Here is a 17088-nt window from a genome sequence, read left to right as displayed (position 1 = left end):
GTTGCACAAAAACGCAGAAGTTAAACGTGAATTGAGAGCAAAATAGCAAGGCTTTTTGCAAGCAGTTCGTGTGTGATTCAAGTGTGCAAACCAGAAGCTACAAGAACCAGATTGAAGAACCAGCTCCATAAAGAGTTTTATGTGTCTTTCTTTTATTCTAGTTCAATTGTAGTAGGTGTTTTAAAGTTGTACCTTTCCAGCTTTCATAGAAGCAATTGTATTAGGTACTTTGAGTATTCAAGTTAGAGTTAACTTGAAGTTGTCGCAGCAGTTAGAGGCTGGTTGCTACAACGGGATTAGAGTTAATCCTTAGGTTTACAAAAAGTTTTGTAAATGCAGTTTTGGCTCAGTGATTTTAGTGGAAGTTTGGGAAAATCCTACTGAGTAGTAGGTCGTGGTTTTTTCACCTTTTGAGCCAGGTGTTTTCCACGTAAAATCTCTATGTTTTTTATTTTATGTACTTTTAATTCCGCAAACAGTAGTAATAAGTACACCTAGAAGAACCAGATCCTTCCAGAAGCAGTTTAAGCGAAAAATTGAGTACCACACAAATCACCCCCCCCCCCCTCTTGTGTGGTATTGACGTTTAGAACAACACTTGTACACATCGACCCAGGCTTCAGCATGAACCCATAGCTCATACAAATGGCGAGGCACGGCAGGATCAGCTGAAGCATGAGACATAGAGGGCTGCAACTGATGTCGCACGTCCTCCGTTTTCAAAGAAGCCACCTGCTTATTTAATGCGGACAATTCCGCCTCCAAACCTTGAATACGCCCCTCAAGTCCCGCTACCTTAAGCGCAGACGCCTCCACCTCCTCGCCCCACTCCAATCTACAAACACGGAGGGCGTCTTCTAAAGTTGCTGCCTTAGAGACGGCAGTTGCCCTATCTATTTCGGCATGGGCCAATCTATCAGCAGTTGCACTAAATTCACTCTTAAGGTAGACAACCTCCGCTGCCTTCGTGTCCAGTTCGGCAGTCAAATTGGCCAACTTTGCTCGGAGGTCGGCATTTTCGGCCATCACTCCCTGATTTAGCTCAAGCTCGTCTTCCCTGACCTTAAGGGCGGCCTCAAGCGGGCAATGGCCTTCATAAGGTCTTCGTCTCGCTCTTTCAATTCTTCAATCTTACGTGCCAATTGATCCTCCCTCTTCTTAAGCCCATCGGGGAACAACTGAAAGTCGCGATCTTGAGTGTAGATATCGGCCATCGCACGGTGCTTGGTGCGGTATTCTTGATACTTAGAGGACATCTTCCCATATATGGTCATCCTTCTCCTTTCCCGACGCTCACGCTCGATCTCCATGATGGGGGTCTAATATGAAAACAAAGTTAAAACAAAGAGATGGGCCAAGAACGGTAAAATAGATCCAACAACGAAAAGAAAAGAGAGGCACTTACCCAAAGAGCCATGCTGGAAACACTCCGTGACAACTCTGCATCACTCATCGCTCTAAGTGCCTCGCTCTCAAGAGCAGCATATAAAGGGGCAAACACAGACGCCACCTGATCACAGTTCGATAGCAAGTTGTAGTCCCTAGGGACGACTATGTGTCGATTAGAACCCTCCATTCTGACCTCTATGTGAGTGTGGCGCTCCAAAAACTCGCAAACATCCCCTGGGTCGACGTCCGAACCCGAGCCGTCACCCTCGGCGCGTAAGCCCCCTCCGACAGTAGAAGATGCGCCACCCTCAGCGGTGCGCACAAACCCCCCTCCTTGGTAAACCCCTTCTGTTTGGGACGACCTCCCCGCCAAGATGGCGTCGGCCATAAAAACGGGTACCGGTGTCGTCTCTGATGCACCCGTCCCACTCTTACCTGTATCAATGGCCACGCCTTTCCCGAGCTCTACCCTCTCTTTTTTCTCAACGAAGATTCATCCCCATTAGAGGACTCATCCACGAGGTGATGGATCGGTAAAGAGGAGATCTCTTCCCTCACAACCATATCCCGAGAGGAGTCTCTCATCTATACCGGCTGAGCACGACCCTCTCGGACGGACTCCTCCAAAGTAAATTGCATTCCCGCCGAGGCGACGACCTGGCGAAATATAGGGACTGGGGCTCTCCGCCTAGAAGCTCCGCGATCTATCACCACAAAGAGTCGTATCAATAGACAATGGCAAACAGTCGAAGAGTGGTATAGAGGAAGACACTTACCGGATGAGACCTTCGGCCCAAAACGTTTCACAAAAGCAGGCCAGTCTCGAGTCTCCACTGCGTGAAGCAGCAAACAGTCCACCCAGTTCCTTATACCGGCAATGGGACGGGGTGGACGCCCAATAGCTGCAAAAGAAAGCCGCAGATAAATACTAAGTTGAACAAAAAAAAAAGAGGGTAAATAAGTTACCACACCTACTATTATCATCCCACCGCTCCGGGAATCTAGCAGGGTCTGACACAATGTGATCAATTTTGACAAAGAAATACTTATGCCAAAATTTACGGCTCGCACGGTCGTCAATTCCGACCACCAGCGCTTTGGTCCCATGGTGCTTCAAATGCACCATATTACCTCTGTGAAAACTAGGGGAAAACAGGTGTTAGAGATGGTGAATGTTAATTTCACACCCCGCCAACTCCGTGTATTTTGTCAACGCCAAAAGTATTTTGTACGTGTACGGAGAAGCTGCGTCGGGCAAACATGATAGAATCGACAAAATTCTTCTGCTAACGGGAGAAGGGGGAAGGAATGGCCAATCACAAAGGGGTACTCATAAAAAGCACAATACCCCGGTCTATGGACCTCCACGAAGTCCCTCCCCGCCGGAACCATCTCGACATGAGGGAGAATGTTGTACTTGGCACGGAGGGCATCTATATGGGTCTGCTCGATTTCAGATACTACCGAAGCAGGAGTAGGAGCATGTTCTTTAAGTAATTCACTTCGAGACATGGGGTGCCTCGGCAGTAACTCGTCCATGGTGGGAAAACTATCCCCTTCCTCCACCGTCATGTCCTCGCCACCGGAAGGGAGCGCCATGGATAACGGGGTGGCGTCAGAAATCCCCTCACGAGATCGATGTGTTCTAGGCATATTTATGGCGGAAGATGCGTTAATAAAACAGAAAAACCCAAGAACAGCGAACGAAAGAGAGAAAGCAAAGAAAACGCAAGAGCGGAAGCTGAAGATATAAGAAGGAATAACCAAAGAAGAAATGGCCAAGAGTTTTTGAAAAAACAAACCCTTCACCTATTTATAGGGTTGGGTAGTGCCAGAATCAAAGCGGAAGGCTGCCAATGGCACCAAAATCGAAGCGACAAACCATCAGTCTCTGTCTTAGAAAGGCGTGTAATGATGACGCACGTAGAAGTGACGTCATTTCCCAATAAGACACACCACCCACAATATCGTGAAGCACACTACTCTTCCGTTGTTGCCCAAACCATTACGATTCGTAAGCCAAATTTTTCTGCAGGTATGGGCGATGTCCGCTTATCGAGGACGCACGAGCCGCAACCTCGACAAGCGGAGGGACTAACTGTATAGGTCCAAATTTGGACGACCTCGACCACTAACGAGTACGGCGAGGGACGAGGCCCTTACGACGTAGCGTCCTTTGGTCGTTGCAAAGGGTGACGACAGATAGCGGTTAGCAAACGCACAACATTTGCAGTAGTGTATGCATAGTAGAAGACAATAGGAATATGCTTTTCGAATATTCTTTATGTTATACCTTTTTAGGGTTCAAGAGGGAATTGTTCCTTATAAATAGAGGGGGAGACTTTGTAAAAAAGGGGGAGATCAAAAAGTGAATACAGAGAAGACAACTTTTGCTTATTACAATTCTGAGATCCATACATCATCTTTATCTTTGGCTAATAGCATCCATTGCAATATTTTTGCTACATTCGAAGCTATCATATTTATGCTTAATCATTTGGTTTCGACATATTAAGAAGCATTATTCATTTTGTTCATCCCTTGCATCTTTTAGTCTAGATTTTATTATACTTGGCTGAGATTTACCTCTTCATCTTCATTAATTGATTTAATCAAAAAGATTTCAATATCTTTTGGTCAAAAAAATCTCTCTAAATATAGATATTCACCATAAATAAAATTCTATTTATAACAATAACTCATTAGATTCCTACATTGTTAAATCGAAGATTATTATGGAAATCAAAGACTCAATAACTACTACAAATTTAAACGGATGGCAAAAACGTCAAAGACAAAAGCAAATCTTTTACTAGAATCTTCTATCTCTATATAGAATAGGAAAGACAAAATACTATTAGAATGCCAAGTGTTATCAAATATTAGATGCCAATTAAGTAGCAAAATAAGATCTTAAATAAAACATCTATATTTATAGAGATAATGTGAGAGTATTTTAATAACTCTCAAAAATATTATTAATAAAATTAAATAATATTCAGGTATTATTCATTATTTAATATTTTTACATTTCATGATCTTAAATAAAACATCTACATTATAGAGGTAATGCGAGAGTATTTTTTGTAATACTAAAAAAAAATATTTTTAGATTTTGTCATAAAAATGCCAAGTGACTTTTCTCAATACCGTTTTAATAAAGAGTCACGTGAAAATATAATGTGAGAGTATTTTAATAATTTTGAAAATATATTAACAAATTTAAATAATACTTGAATATATTTTTAGCAAAACGGCACATGAAAATAATACCAAGAAAATGTAAACTAATAAAACATGACGTCACATGAAATGCAAAAATACTAAATAATGAATAATGCAATAATGAAAAGCAATAATAAATAAAAAAGGGCAAAGGGTAAAAAATTGCCCCTCTACTATTGTCTATTGGTTGCTTGTGCCACCCGTTACACTTTTCGGTCATCTCGTCCCTACCGTTAACAAAGTTTGCAAAATTACCCCTAACCCTAACGTCCCTCCATTGTGGCAGCTGACCCCTCTAATATTTTGTCCATGTCAGAATCCAAGTCAGCAAGTCCACCAAATAAAATGCCACGTCAGCGTCCATATCACCACTTTTAATAATATCTTAGTTATTTTTTTTTAACAATAACGAGATAGAGTAGTATCGCCGTTCACCACCCCTGCGCCTTCATACATCTCACTGTCTTCACTACAAGCCGATTCAATTATGAAACCACATACCAGCAGCTGGAAAAACCCCTCGCCGCCAAGAAATCAAAGGCCGGAAAAAAACTCCCCATGGACGTCGCTGCCACAGGAGACAAGAAGAAGAAGAGGGCAAAGAAGTCAATTGGACTTACAAGATCTACATTTTCAATGTGCTTAAACAGGTTGATCCTGATATGGATATAATGATATCTTCGAAAAGCTTGCCCAGGAATGTGTTCTAAAAAAATTCTGCTTGCTCAGGAGATTTTTTTGTCATTTTTCTATTACATCTCTTTCTTCCTCATCAAATCACCATGTCACCTCCTTCATACCAATTTCAACCAGAACCAGAAAATCCAACAAACAATCTAGCCAAAATAAAATAACATGATTATATTTGAATTTTCAGATTTTGAATTAAGTTCATGTGTTCATTACTGCTAGGTCAGATTCAAGTAAGAGATTTGGAAGCCCATTATCGAAAATTTAAAGCCTCATCCTGGGTTGGGATTTTATGCATATGAGGTTGAATTAAACTTTGAGGAGTGGTTTGGTAACTGTTATAGGACTGAAATTTTGTAAAACCCAGTTGAAAATTAATTTTAAACGTGGTTCATCGGCTTCACCATTGTTGAAGTTTAAGAGTTTCATATTTGAAAATTTCTTTTGGAAGTTGTTCTAATATTGAATGGTCGTAGGTTTGAAAATTATTTGTATCAATCATGTGAGAATTGTTTCTTGAAAGATTCTGAGGGAGAATGAAGGGTCTTTGTGTGTGTGAGTTGATTTAAATTTCTTGCCGGAGAACGGGGTTGCTGTTTGAATGACGAAACATTAAGAAGGAGAAAGGAGACAAAGAGGGGAGCCAGTACCGTGGAGGTTAGTTCTGCCCGTTGAAAATTTTCCGGCGAAATACCATAGTTTTCGGCGATTTTGGTATGAGGTGAGGGAGAGAAGATGAGAGAAAGGGAGGAGAGGTGAGGAGTGGGGGGTCGTTTATGTTAGGATTTTAATTTGGTGGGGTCGATGACATGGCAGCTGACATGGAAGCTGACGTGGATAAAATTGATGGGGTCAGCTGCCACAGTGGAGGGACGTTAGGGTTAGGGGTAATTTTGTAAACTTTGTTAACGGTAGGGACAAGAATGGCTGAAAAGTATAACGAGTAGCACAAGCAACCAATAAACAATAGTAGAGGGGTAATTTTGACCCTTTTCCCAATAAAAAATATAGAATGTTGAGATTTATTTAAATTTGAGACGAGAAAGTGCCTTTCTAATAATGATGAGAAAAGTCATATAATAGATAATACCACATAACCAAAATCTAATAAAATTAAAACAAAAAATGTTGAACAATGAAAGAATTTCAAATAACGAGTAAATAGGTTTACTCAAAAAAGCTAAAAATTTATTTGAATTTAAGATGAGAAAGTATCTTTTGAATTATGATGAGAAATTCATATAATGGAATATATAAAATAACTAATATCATAATAGATAAAGGCAAGCCGCTGGAGATAGGGGTGGGCATAATACCGACCGAACCGAAAAAACCGACCGAACCGTGAATTTCGGTTTTTCGGTTTCGGTTTAATCGATTTTTCGGTCGGTACGGTTATAAAATTATTAATTTTCAGTTTTTCGATGCGGTGCACGGTTTATGTAATTCGGTTTTCGGTTAAACCGAAAAACCGAAATTTAGGGGTATTAGATATTTAGATTATTAGTTCTATGACTCTATCCGTATAAGTTATAACTTATAAGTTATAACCAGTATTGTCCAAGCCCAATTGCCCAAATGTCCAAGCCCACCTCACCCAATTTACCGTCATAGAGTCATAGACCCAATTTAAAATTTTAGATTTAGGGTTCCTCTTTCTCGATCCTCAGTTCCTCTCCTCTGCGACTGCGTCTGTGAGCTGCGACTGCGAACTGTGCGACTGTTCCTCTTCGGCTCTTCCTCAGCTCTGTGCGACTGCGACTGCGACTGCTGCCTTCTTCCTCAGGTTAGTGCTGCCTTCTTCTTCGGTTACAAGTATTTCTGTTTTGAACGATTTGTTCTCTTGTTTTGAATACAAGCAGTGACATTTTCGGCTAAATCATTCTCTTGTTTTGAATAAATCATTCTCTTGTTTTGAATACAAGTATTTTCGGCTACAAGCAGTGACATTTTCGGCTACAATTTTATCTTGTTTTTTCTATTTCTGTTGCTCTTTGTTTTGAATGATTTATTCTCTGTTTGGAATATTAGCGAGTTAAGTAATCATCCTAACCTGCTAAAGATAAAGGAAAAAGAGAAATGAATTTCTAATGATGGGATAATATATGCACAATTTTCATTGCACGCAGAGACAGAGCATATAGCTATATGAATATGTTCATTTTTCATATAGTAATGTACTACTCCTATAAGGTAAAATTTTACATCCACTCCTAAAAGAGTATACTTTTCTGTAGTAATGTACATGTAAGAGTTCACCTATCCATTTATTTTAATTAGAGAAGTTTCTCTCTGTGGCTACCTTTAACATTCGATTGTGTTTTCATTAAAGAAGTACACTCCTTAATTGTGTTTTCATTCGATTTTCTATAGATGGCAGAAGTTGAAAGTAGAGTAAGTGAGGTGGGTTCATCTGAAAGCGAACCTACTTCTTCACCTACAAATTCAGTTAGTGAAGACCCAAAAAAAAGAAAATCTGTACAATCTAGATCACTTGCTTGGGATCATTTTGAAAAGTTTAAAGATTCTAATGGAGATGATAGAGCAAAGTGTAAATATTGTGGTCGTGATTATAAGGCTAATTCACGATTGAATGGAACAACATCATTGAATACTCATTTAAAGAAGTGTCCAAAAATAGCACGGAAAGTTGATAATACTCAAACACAATTGTGTTTTCAAAAGGATGGGCAAATTAATGGTGGGGTGCTTTGGAAATTTGATCAAGAACTAGTTAGGAGGGCTTTAATTGAGATGGTAATTGTGGAGGAATTACCTTTTAGCTTTGTTGAAAAGAAAGGCTTTAAGAAGTTTATTAGCATAGCCCAACCTCAATTTAATGTTCGTTCTCGTAGGACAATTACAAGGGATTGTTTTCAAGTTTACAATGAAGAGAGGCTTAAACTAATGAAAAATTTCAGAGATGTAAAATCAAAAATTTGCCTTACCACAGACACATGGACTTCGTTACAAAGAATTAACTATATGTGTTTGACGGGTCATTTTATTGATAGAGATTGGGTGTTGCATAAAAGAATACTACATTTTTGCCCTATCTCTAGTCATAAGGGTGACGAAATGGCAAAGGTTATTGGTAATTGTTTGCTTGAATGGAAATTGGATAAGGTATTCACTGTTACTGTTGATAATGCTTCTTCAAATGATGTCACTGGCAGATCAGTCACTGGCTTTTGCATTCTTTTGGGGGATTCTATCATTGGTTGGAAGGCTAAGAAGCAACCAGTTGTCTCCCTTTCTTCTGCTGAGGCTGAGTACCGAGCTATTAGTAAGGTAGTTGCGGAGTTGACTTGGGTTGTTCGCCCTTTATCTGATTTTGGTGTTGCGATATCTTCTGCTGTACATGTGTTTTGTGACAACCAAGCGGCCATTCATATTGCGAAGAACTTTGTTTTTCATGAGCGAACGAAGCACATTGAATTGGACTGTCATTTTGTTCGGAATAAACTTGGTGACGGCCTAATCACCTTGCATCATGTTCCTACCACTTCTCAGCTCGCCGACGTTTTTACTTGTAAGATGTTTCTATCGTATTTCATCGTAGTGTCAGGAGAAGGCGGAGGGTCACCCATGGCAGCCTTCAATTTAGAGTTCAATCCAAAGGGCAAGTCACAGGAAACACCATATCACAATTGTATTCATGAAGTAGATCTCTGATGAACTTACTTTGATGAAGTAATAGCCCAGAAGGAAGGTATGCCACTTCTATGCCAAGAAGGTAGTTAAGAACATCCAGATCCTTGATTTTGAATTGATTGTCCAAGAAAAATTTCAAGGCAGGGATTTCTTCCAAATCATTATCGGTAAGAATTATATCATGCACATAAACGGCAAGAAGTACAGTTGAACCACCTGATCTTCTGATGAAAAGTGAATAGTCCTTCAAAGAATGAAAGTAACCCCTAGAACGCAAAGCATGGGACAGCTTGGCATACCACTGCCTAGATGCCTGTCTCAAACCATACAAAGATTTTTGAAGATGACAAACCAAATTAGAAGACTGACCAGATGAAGTAACATTCTCAACAGACAAACTAGGGGGCAATTTCATGTAGACCTCCTCATCCAAGTCTCCATGCAAAAATGCATTATTTACATCAAGTTGAAACATAGACCAATTCCTTTTTAACAGTAGAAAATTTGATAACTGGGGAAAAAGTTTCATTAAAATCTACACCCTCCACCTGTGTATCACCCCTAACAACCAACCTAGCCTTATATCTTTCTACAGACCCATCAGCCTTATATTTTATCTTATGTATCCACTTACAACCTATGGGTTTCTTGCCAGGAGGTAACTCAACAATGGACCAAGTATCATTAGCCTCAAGAGCCTCAAATTCCTTTCTCATGGCCTCTTGCCAAGCTGGAATAGAAGCTGCCTGATGGTAAGACTGGGGTTCCAGGCCAGCAATGCTAACTGAACTTTGAGAACAAAAGGGAGAATAACTAGAGCCACATAGAGAAAGAGGCAGACTGCAAACATAATGCTGAAGATGACTGGGAGTAACATGATTTCTGGAGGATCTCCTAACAGAGCTGGAGACAGACTAGGAGCAATAGGAGGAGCAGGAGGAGGTTCAAGGATAGGAGCAGAGTGAGGAACAGACACATGAGAATGAATAGGAGAAGAAGAGGGAGAAACAATAGGCGTGGAGGATGAGACAGGATCAGGTTCATGAGAGGAGGTGTGATGAAAGTCATCAGAAAAGAAAGGAACAGAAGAAGAAGGTGATGTAGAAGTAACAGATGGAGAGAGTGAGGCAAAAGGAAAGATACCCTCATGAAACACCACATCTCTAGAGATAAATGTTAGTTTAGTAGCCAGATTGTAAAGTTTATAGCCTTTCTTAGCCAAGGGATATCCCAGGAAAACACAAGGATCAGCTCTAGGTTGAAACTTGTCCTTGTGACACTTAGGAATTGTGGAGAAACACAAGCAACCAAAGGTTCTAATGTGAGCATATGAAGGGGGTTGCCCAAAAAGTAATTCAAAAGGAGTTTTATTGGCAAGCAACTTGGAAGGGAATCTATTTATGAGGTAAGTGGAAGTGAGCACACAATCACCCCAAAACTTAATAGGTAACTTGGATTGGAAAAGTAAAGCTCTAGAGGTTTCCAACAAATGCCTATGTTTCCTTTCGACCACCCCATTTTGTTGTGGTGTGTGTGGACAAGATGTTTGGTGAACAATGCCATTGTCAACAAAGAATTGGCCAACAAGAACACCAAACCCAAGTTCAAGAGCATTATCACTCCTAATAGTTTGAATGCAAGTTTGAAAGTGTGTTTTGACCATGGCAACAAAGGCTTTAATCAGAGGAAAAGCATTACTTTTAGACCCCATAAGGTGAGTCCAAGTAGCTCTAGTGAAATCATCTACTATAGTCAAAAAATATTTGCACCCATTGTAGGTAGGAGTGCTATATGGTCCCCAAGTATCCAGATGGACAAGTTGGAAGGGATGAGAAGTTTTGATGGAGCTATCAGGAAAGGGCAATCTAGGTTGTCTAGCCAAAGGACAAATACAACAAGTAAAGGACTGTTTGGATGAAAATTTGCATGGAATGGATGAAATATCCTTCATTCTCACAAAGGGAATATGCCCCAACCTATTATGCCATAAAATCTCCATTTTATTCAAATCAAAGTGGTATGTACAATGATTATCAGTTCCAATAGCAGCCAATGGAGAATGGTATTTACAATTGGAAGACATAGAAGTAGAAGAACAATTAGGAAAACTATTACAAGCAACAGCAAGAACAGTAGGATCAGATTGTGGACATGGCTGCACAAGCTTGTATAGCCCATGATCCTGTTTACCAATTTCCAGTGGCCTCTTCATTGAAGGGGCCTGTATGAGAAAACATGAAAATTTACCAAACAGAGCCAGGCAATCTAATTGTGCAACAAGCTTGTGAACAGAAATAAGATTGTACTGAAAACTAGGGACAAAAAGTACATGATGAAGTGTGAAAGAAAGAAAGTGAAGAGAACCAGTGCAAGTGACTTTGACTTTATATCCATCAGGAAGTGTGACCAAATATGGGACAACTAGGGGCTGAATATCAAAGAGGAGTTCTTTCCTAGAAGTCATGTGATTAGTGGCCCCAGAATCTATTATCCAAGTGTACTCATGGACTCTAGTTAGCATGCATGCACCATAAGACACCTTGCCTACACAATCAGGGAAGGAATTATGCCCGCAAAATTTGCAGAGGCCATGAGACTAGACTGAGGGAGAGACTCTGAAATGTGATGTTGCTGAAGTAGCATCAGGAGCTGAGCATACTGGTCCTTAGACAAACCAGGAATCACAGAATTAGAGTCAACAGGACTTTCAGTGGGAACTGGTCCAGATTCAGAAGCACAAACTGAACTCTGCACCTCAACATTTGCAGCAGTTCGTTTACCTTTGGTGAATTTAAAGTTTGGTGGAAATCCATGGAGCTTATAGCATTTATCAATCAAATGTCCAGGTTTCTTACAATACTTGCAGAAAAGAGGAGACTTGTTCTGATCAAAACTGATTTTCTGGGCAAACCGTCTAGGAGGGGCAGATTTGGTATTCAGATTGACATGAAAAGAAGCAGAGTCACCTTGGAAATGAGAATTGGGAGTAATTTGCCTCTGCTTTTCATCTTGGAGGAGGATACTATAAGCATCATCGAGAGAAGGTGGAGGTTGCATCATGAGCAAGTTGCTCCTAACATCAACATAGGTCTCATTCAGACCCATGAGGAATTGATGTAGTCTGTTCTCCTCTTCCTCCTTTTGAAGTCCAGGTTTAGCAGCACAAACACAGGTATTGGCATGATTAGTGCACATAAACCTCAGCTCATCCCATAATTTTTTGAGTTTGTTGAAATAGGAAGCAATGTCCAATGACCCTTGATGAATAGATGCTATCTCTTGCTTAATCTCAAACACCTTAATCCCACTAACTGAACTATATCTTTTATTAAGCTGAGCCCAAATACTCTCAGCTTAACTGAACCATATCAGCAGTATCCGAGTATTGAACGCTCTCAGTTATGTCCGGGGATAGGGAATTAGTCAGCCAGGAAATGACCATGTTATCACACCTATCCCACTGCTTAAAATGAGGAGTATCCTCAGCTGGTCTCGGACAGCTTCCATCAATGAATCCTATTTTATTTCTAGCGGACAGAGATACGATCATATTCTGCCTCCAACCCCCAAAACCAGTACCAGAGAAAGGCACACTGACCAGAGATACACCAGGTACATCAGAAGAAAGTAAAAAGAGTGGACTGGATGGCTCAGGAGTATAGGTAGTACTCGAGGATGCATTAGATGCTCCCATATCGACAGTCAGAGACTTTCCTCAAAGTAACGAACACAAATAGATGACCAAAGCAACGAAATGAAAATTAGAAGATATTATCGTGTGTTTTCGCTACCGGAAAACAAACGGCCTTGAATGTAGATTCCAAAAGCCTTAACAGAGCAAACCCTAGGTCAGCAGCGGAGGAGGAAATCGGTCCAATTCGATCCAAATTCACCCATGCATATCACAAATACCGCCAATAGATGACGGAAAGGTAACTCCGGCCTTGATTCTATCTGCAAATCGAAAGGAAACTACCAGAAACAGAATCAACCACGAACATCGACGATCGAGCGAAAAACTGATGAAAACGAGCGAGGGTAACACCGCTCAAAACAGGAGAAGGAGAATCAGCGGATCATCCACTCTGATACCATGTAAAACTACTGAATCGAGCAAGAATCAATGGAGATTTGATTAAAGTTCATGGGAGAAAGAAGAACTGGGAGAGAGGGAAATATTTTCTGTTCTTTCTTCTAGAATGTACCAGTCTTCTCATGTGTGTCTATTGTTTACATTATATTGGGCTTTAGCCCAGAAGCTCAAAATACAAATAAATAAACTCTTAACTAAATCGGTGGTGGGCCTGTGTCATGGGCCGTAGTAAGCTGAAGTCCAACACAATACATTGAGATGTTTATCTTTGCTTGTATCTGACAAGTTATGTTAGTAAAAACAAATTTAATGTGTTTAATGTGATGAGAGTTGTGAAGGGAAAAGGACAAGGGAGGAATACCCTAGTGGCAAGGATCCTACCTCCAACCATAAGATTGAGGGTTCGAGTCACCAAAACAGCAAAGCGAAAAGAAAGCCTGCTGTTGGACTCCTCGATAATTTTTTTTTGGGGGTGGGGGGTGGGGTGGGGTATCATATCCAAAGAAAAAAAGGAGAAATCATCAAGTTATCAAGGCTTGTGATGCTTGAATATTTCTTCCCCTGATCCCACATGTAGAGTTGCTGGCTAACTACTGTACTTCAGATATGGTTTTTATTTACATTAAATTTATTTTGAATATTGTTTACACCTATTGGCAGAATTGATTTTCTAATTTTGTACTGCTTGTGTTATGTCTATTTGTGGATGGTATCGTATTTGACTTTCTCATTCCTATCACAGAATCTTCTCCAAAGATGGCTGCATCTTCTTCTCGGCTGGTTCGTGGTAAGGGACTATAGTTGTTTTGACTGCTAATATTGAGCTTTATATTATACATTTTTATGAAGACAGAACTTGTGACTCTCACTCTTCTTCAATGACGTGACAAATATGTTGGCACTGATCTCTCTCTCTCTCTCCCCCACCCTCCCTATTTTTTTGTGTGTGGGTTGGGGGGGAGGAAAAACATGGTTTTTGCTGTTACTTTCCTCAAGGGAAAAGGTGAAGTAGCTTCGGGCAGATGAACTAAATGAAAAAGCTCGAGGAAAAACAAATAGGATTAAGTTTTAGGGGTTACATGCCGAGATATTCCTTTGTTTGATCTACCCGAGAGGTAGTTTACATTTGCCCATTGGTGGATGGTGAACTCACTTAGGTTTTGCATGTATGTGTTCTAGTTAGTAGTTGCTATCCACTACGCTCCCGTTTTGTGCGGGGTCCGGGGAAGAGCAGGACTACAAGGGTCTATTGTATGCAACCTTACCCTGCATTTATGCAAGAGGTTGTTTCCACGGCTTGAACCCGTGACCTCCTAGTCACATGACAGCAACTTTACCAGTTACGCCAAGGCTCCCCTTCCAAAAGAACGCCGTTGCCGGGGATCGAACCCGTGTCACCCGCGTGACAGGCGTGAATACTCACCACTATACTACAACAACTTGACAGGCGGGAATACTCACCACTATCCACACAATGAACACATTTTATTTTTAGTATTACATTTGTCACTATTACCAACTAATCTGTCCGTTCAGTGGGGTTTGATATCAAAGTCTTCGAGCAATGAATGTCATTTACGTTCTTTACAGCATGGTGGGTAGAACTTAGATATATAGTTGTAAAGGAGGGTTTTTACCCATTTACAGTATAAAGTCTAGATCTTTTTGAAATTTATTCTCTTGGGTCAAGAAAACTTGTGTTGAAGAAGCTGATGAGCTTTTCAATTTGCTCCATCCCAAAATTGAATACCCTCATTGTCCAAAATGATGTTTATGCTAGGCTTATTTTTCTACTTGATACAATTTCTTTTTCTTGTTTCTTTTTAATTCTTTTAACTCTTGAAAGAAATTGATTGACTTGTGACCTCAACCTAGTCTCGTAATTGATCAATACGAAACATTTACACCTAACATCTTATTTAATAATTATGATAATTCAATTTGGAAGAAAGAAGTAATATGATTTTTTTTAGCCACAGAGGCATCAACAAATTTGCAGGAAGTAACCTTGCGAAATGATTGTTCAATTTTGATGCTTTTATGTGCTTTAGAAATCCCATTAGCAACTGCAACAGGATATTATGCTATCTGTGTCAGCTCATTGCATTCGATGCCTTCCTGTCCTATAATCCACATTGCATTATCATTTGCCGCTCTTTATTTCCTTGTCTGTATGCGTGACCCGTGCTTTAAACATGTGTGATGAACTGCAGTAGTGGGTCGTTCATTGTTCAGTGGCCTCTGCAACTATCCTGATGGTTTAATAAGATCAACACACGAGATGACGTTCTATCATTTGTTACAGGTTAGTCTGCTCTGCTATTTCAATCACTCCCCCCTGAACCCCGATTCTTTTTTTCCAGTCCATTTGCAATGTTCATCAGCCATTGATCATGAAATATGGATGTTGCGTGCATTTTGTCAATGCATGCACTATAATAAAATAGTGCAAGCCACAGAATTTATTCCTGGCATTAAGATAAACCCTTCTTACTAATCAAAAATATGAAATGCTTATTTTCATTAGAGAAAACGCCTTAATAACATCACATGGCTAAAAGTTTATATGAAAAAGGTCTTGAATCTTATGAGTTAACTCTGCTATATTGAGTACGCTTTGAATCGTCTCATGTTACAATTATGATAAGTTCTTTACTTTTTTTTGGTCCTTTCAGCAACAAAGGACCTTCATACAGATGAGAACGAATCTGAAAGTGGTAGACAATTCCGGTGCAAAGAGAGTGATGTGCATCCAAGCACTAAAGGGCAAGAAAGGAGCAAGATTAGGAGACACAATAGTTTGCTCGGTGAAGGAAGCTCAGCCAGGAGGGAAAGTGAAGAAAGGAGATGTTCATTATGGTGTTGTCGTTCGTGCTGCTATGCCAAGGGGCCGCTGTGATGGGAGCGAAGTAAAGTTTGACGACAATGCTGTGGTGCTTATCAACAAGCATGGTGAACCGATTGGAACCAGAGTTTTTGGTCCAGTGCCCCATGAGTTGAGGAAAAAGAAGCATGTTAAGATTCTTAGTCTCGCAGAGCATATTGCCTAAGGTCTTAACCTCTTTCCCCAGTTTTGGTCTGGAGTATGATCTGCATCCAGTGTTCAAGGCACAGAATCCATAAACTGACTTGAAATAGAGACATCGCTAACACAATTAGTGACTTTCTCCATTTTCATCCTATTGGAACTTAAATTAATACTAGTATATGCTTTCAGAATATCCATAAGTTATAATTTATAAAGCTATAAATACTTTCAGATATAATTAACTTCCAAAGCATTCATTCATTTGTTTACGTCTTCATTTTAATCTGCATCATGATGGACTTGTTGTACAGTTTGTGATATTGAAATTAAGAAGGAACTTTAAGAGTGACACTTGAAGTGAGATTGTTAAATTCTCATGTCATCTTATTTAAAACGGAAATGAGTCAAAAATAGCCTCTACTATTGAATATTAATTAAAATTATCCTACTATTGTAGATTTCTTCTGTTCCTTATGTGGAACTTTGTTTCAGCTACCAATGAAAACGGATTGCTATTGATCCAAGGTTTGGATCGTGGGGAAGAGAAGAAAAAAAATATGTTATGGTTTAATTTTTGAATATTAGGTCGGTAAGTGTAAAAAAATAAATCCGGATGGACCAAATGGCTGCCACATGACACCTCCGTTAAGTAGTGTCGCGGTAAGGGTTCTTTTGAACCGATAGTATAACGGAGAGTAATTTTAAATAATATTCGATAGTTTAACATTTTTCCGTACTTAAAATAACACCATCTTTAAGGTAGTCCCGCATTGAAAGTAGAATTTAAAAAGTAACTTTTAAATACTTGTCCATCAATTACTGACCACAAAGTACTTGAATGATCGTTTTCTTATTATACAATACTTGAATAAGATAGACTCTTTTTACAAAGAACATATCTTCTCTAAAAGGTCGAAATCTTTTTTGAAAAATTACAATTTCAACATATATATATTAGTAACTGTTAATATTCCCTGTATAAGAATCTTTTTTTTTTAAAATTTCAAAT

General features: G+C 39.7%; 2 protein-coding genes across 3 annotated transcripts; one reads left to right on the top strand and one right to left on the bottom strand.

Moving 5' to 3' along the window:
* The first annotated feature begins 6928 nt into the window (after positions 1-6928).
* Positions 6929-16356, top strand: LOC109244750 (50S ribosomal protein HLP, mitochondrial-like). 2 transcript variants are annotated; one of them, XM_019411891.1, is made up of 5 exons: positions 6929-7090; positions 8481-8595; positions 13794-13838; positions 15265-15356; positions 15727-16356. In XM_019411891.1, the coding sequence occupies exons 3-5, from the start codon at positions 13808-13810 to the stop codon at positions 16099-16101; spliced, it is 498 nt and encodes a 165-aa protein (XP_019267436.1). In that variant the 5' UTR covers positions 6929-7090; positions 8481-8595; positions 13794-13807; the 3' UTR covers positions 16102-16356. The 2 variants fall into 2 exon arrangements, with proteins under 2 accessions (XP_019267436.1, XP_019267435.1); XM_019411890.1 differs by lacking the exon at positions 8481-8595.
* On the bottom strand, positions 11503-12652 carry LOC109244741. The gene is made up of 2 exons (XM_019411881.1): positions 12398-12652; positions 11503-12291 (listed from the first exon to the last, which is right to left on the bottom strand). Exons 1-2 carry the CDS (start codon positions 12650-12652, stop codon positions 11503-11505), a joined length of 1044 nt encoding a protein of 347 aa, XP_019267426.1.
* Positions 16357-17088: the final 732 nt, after the last annotated feature.

The sequence above is a fragment of the Nicotiana attenuata genome, unplaced genomic scaffold (assembly GCF_001879085.1).
Source record: "Nicotiana attenuata strain UT unplaced genomic scaffold, NIATTr2, whole genome shotgun sequence".
NCBI classification, from domain to species: domain Eukaryota; kingdom Viridiplantae; phylum Streptophyta; class Magnoliopsida; order Solanales; family Solanaceae; genus Nicotiana; species Nicotiana attenuata.
The sequence above is the reverse complement of the archived record's forward strand: the minus strand, read 5'-3'. Positions and strand labels throughout refer to the sequence as shown.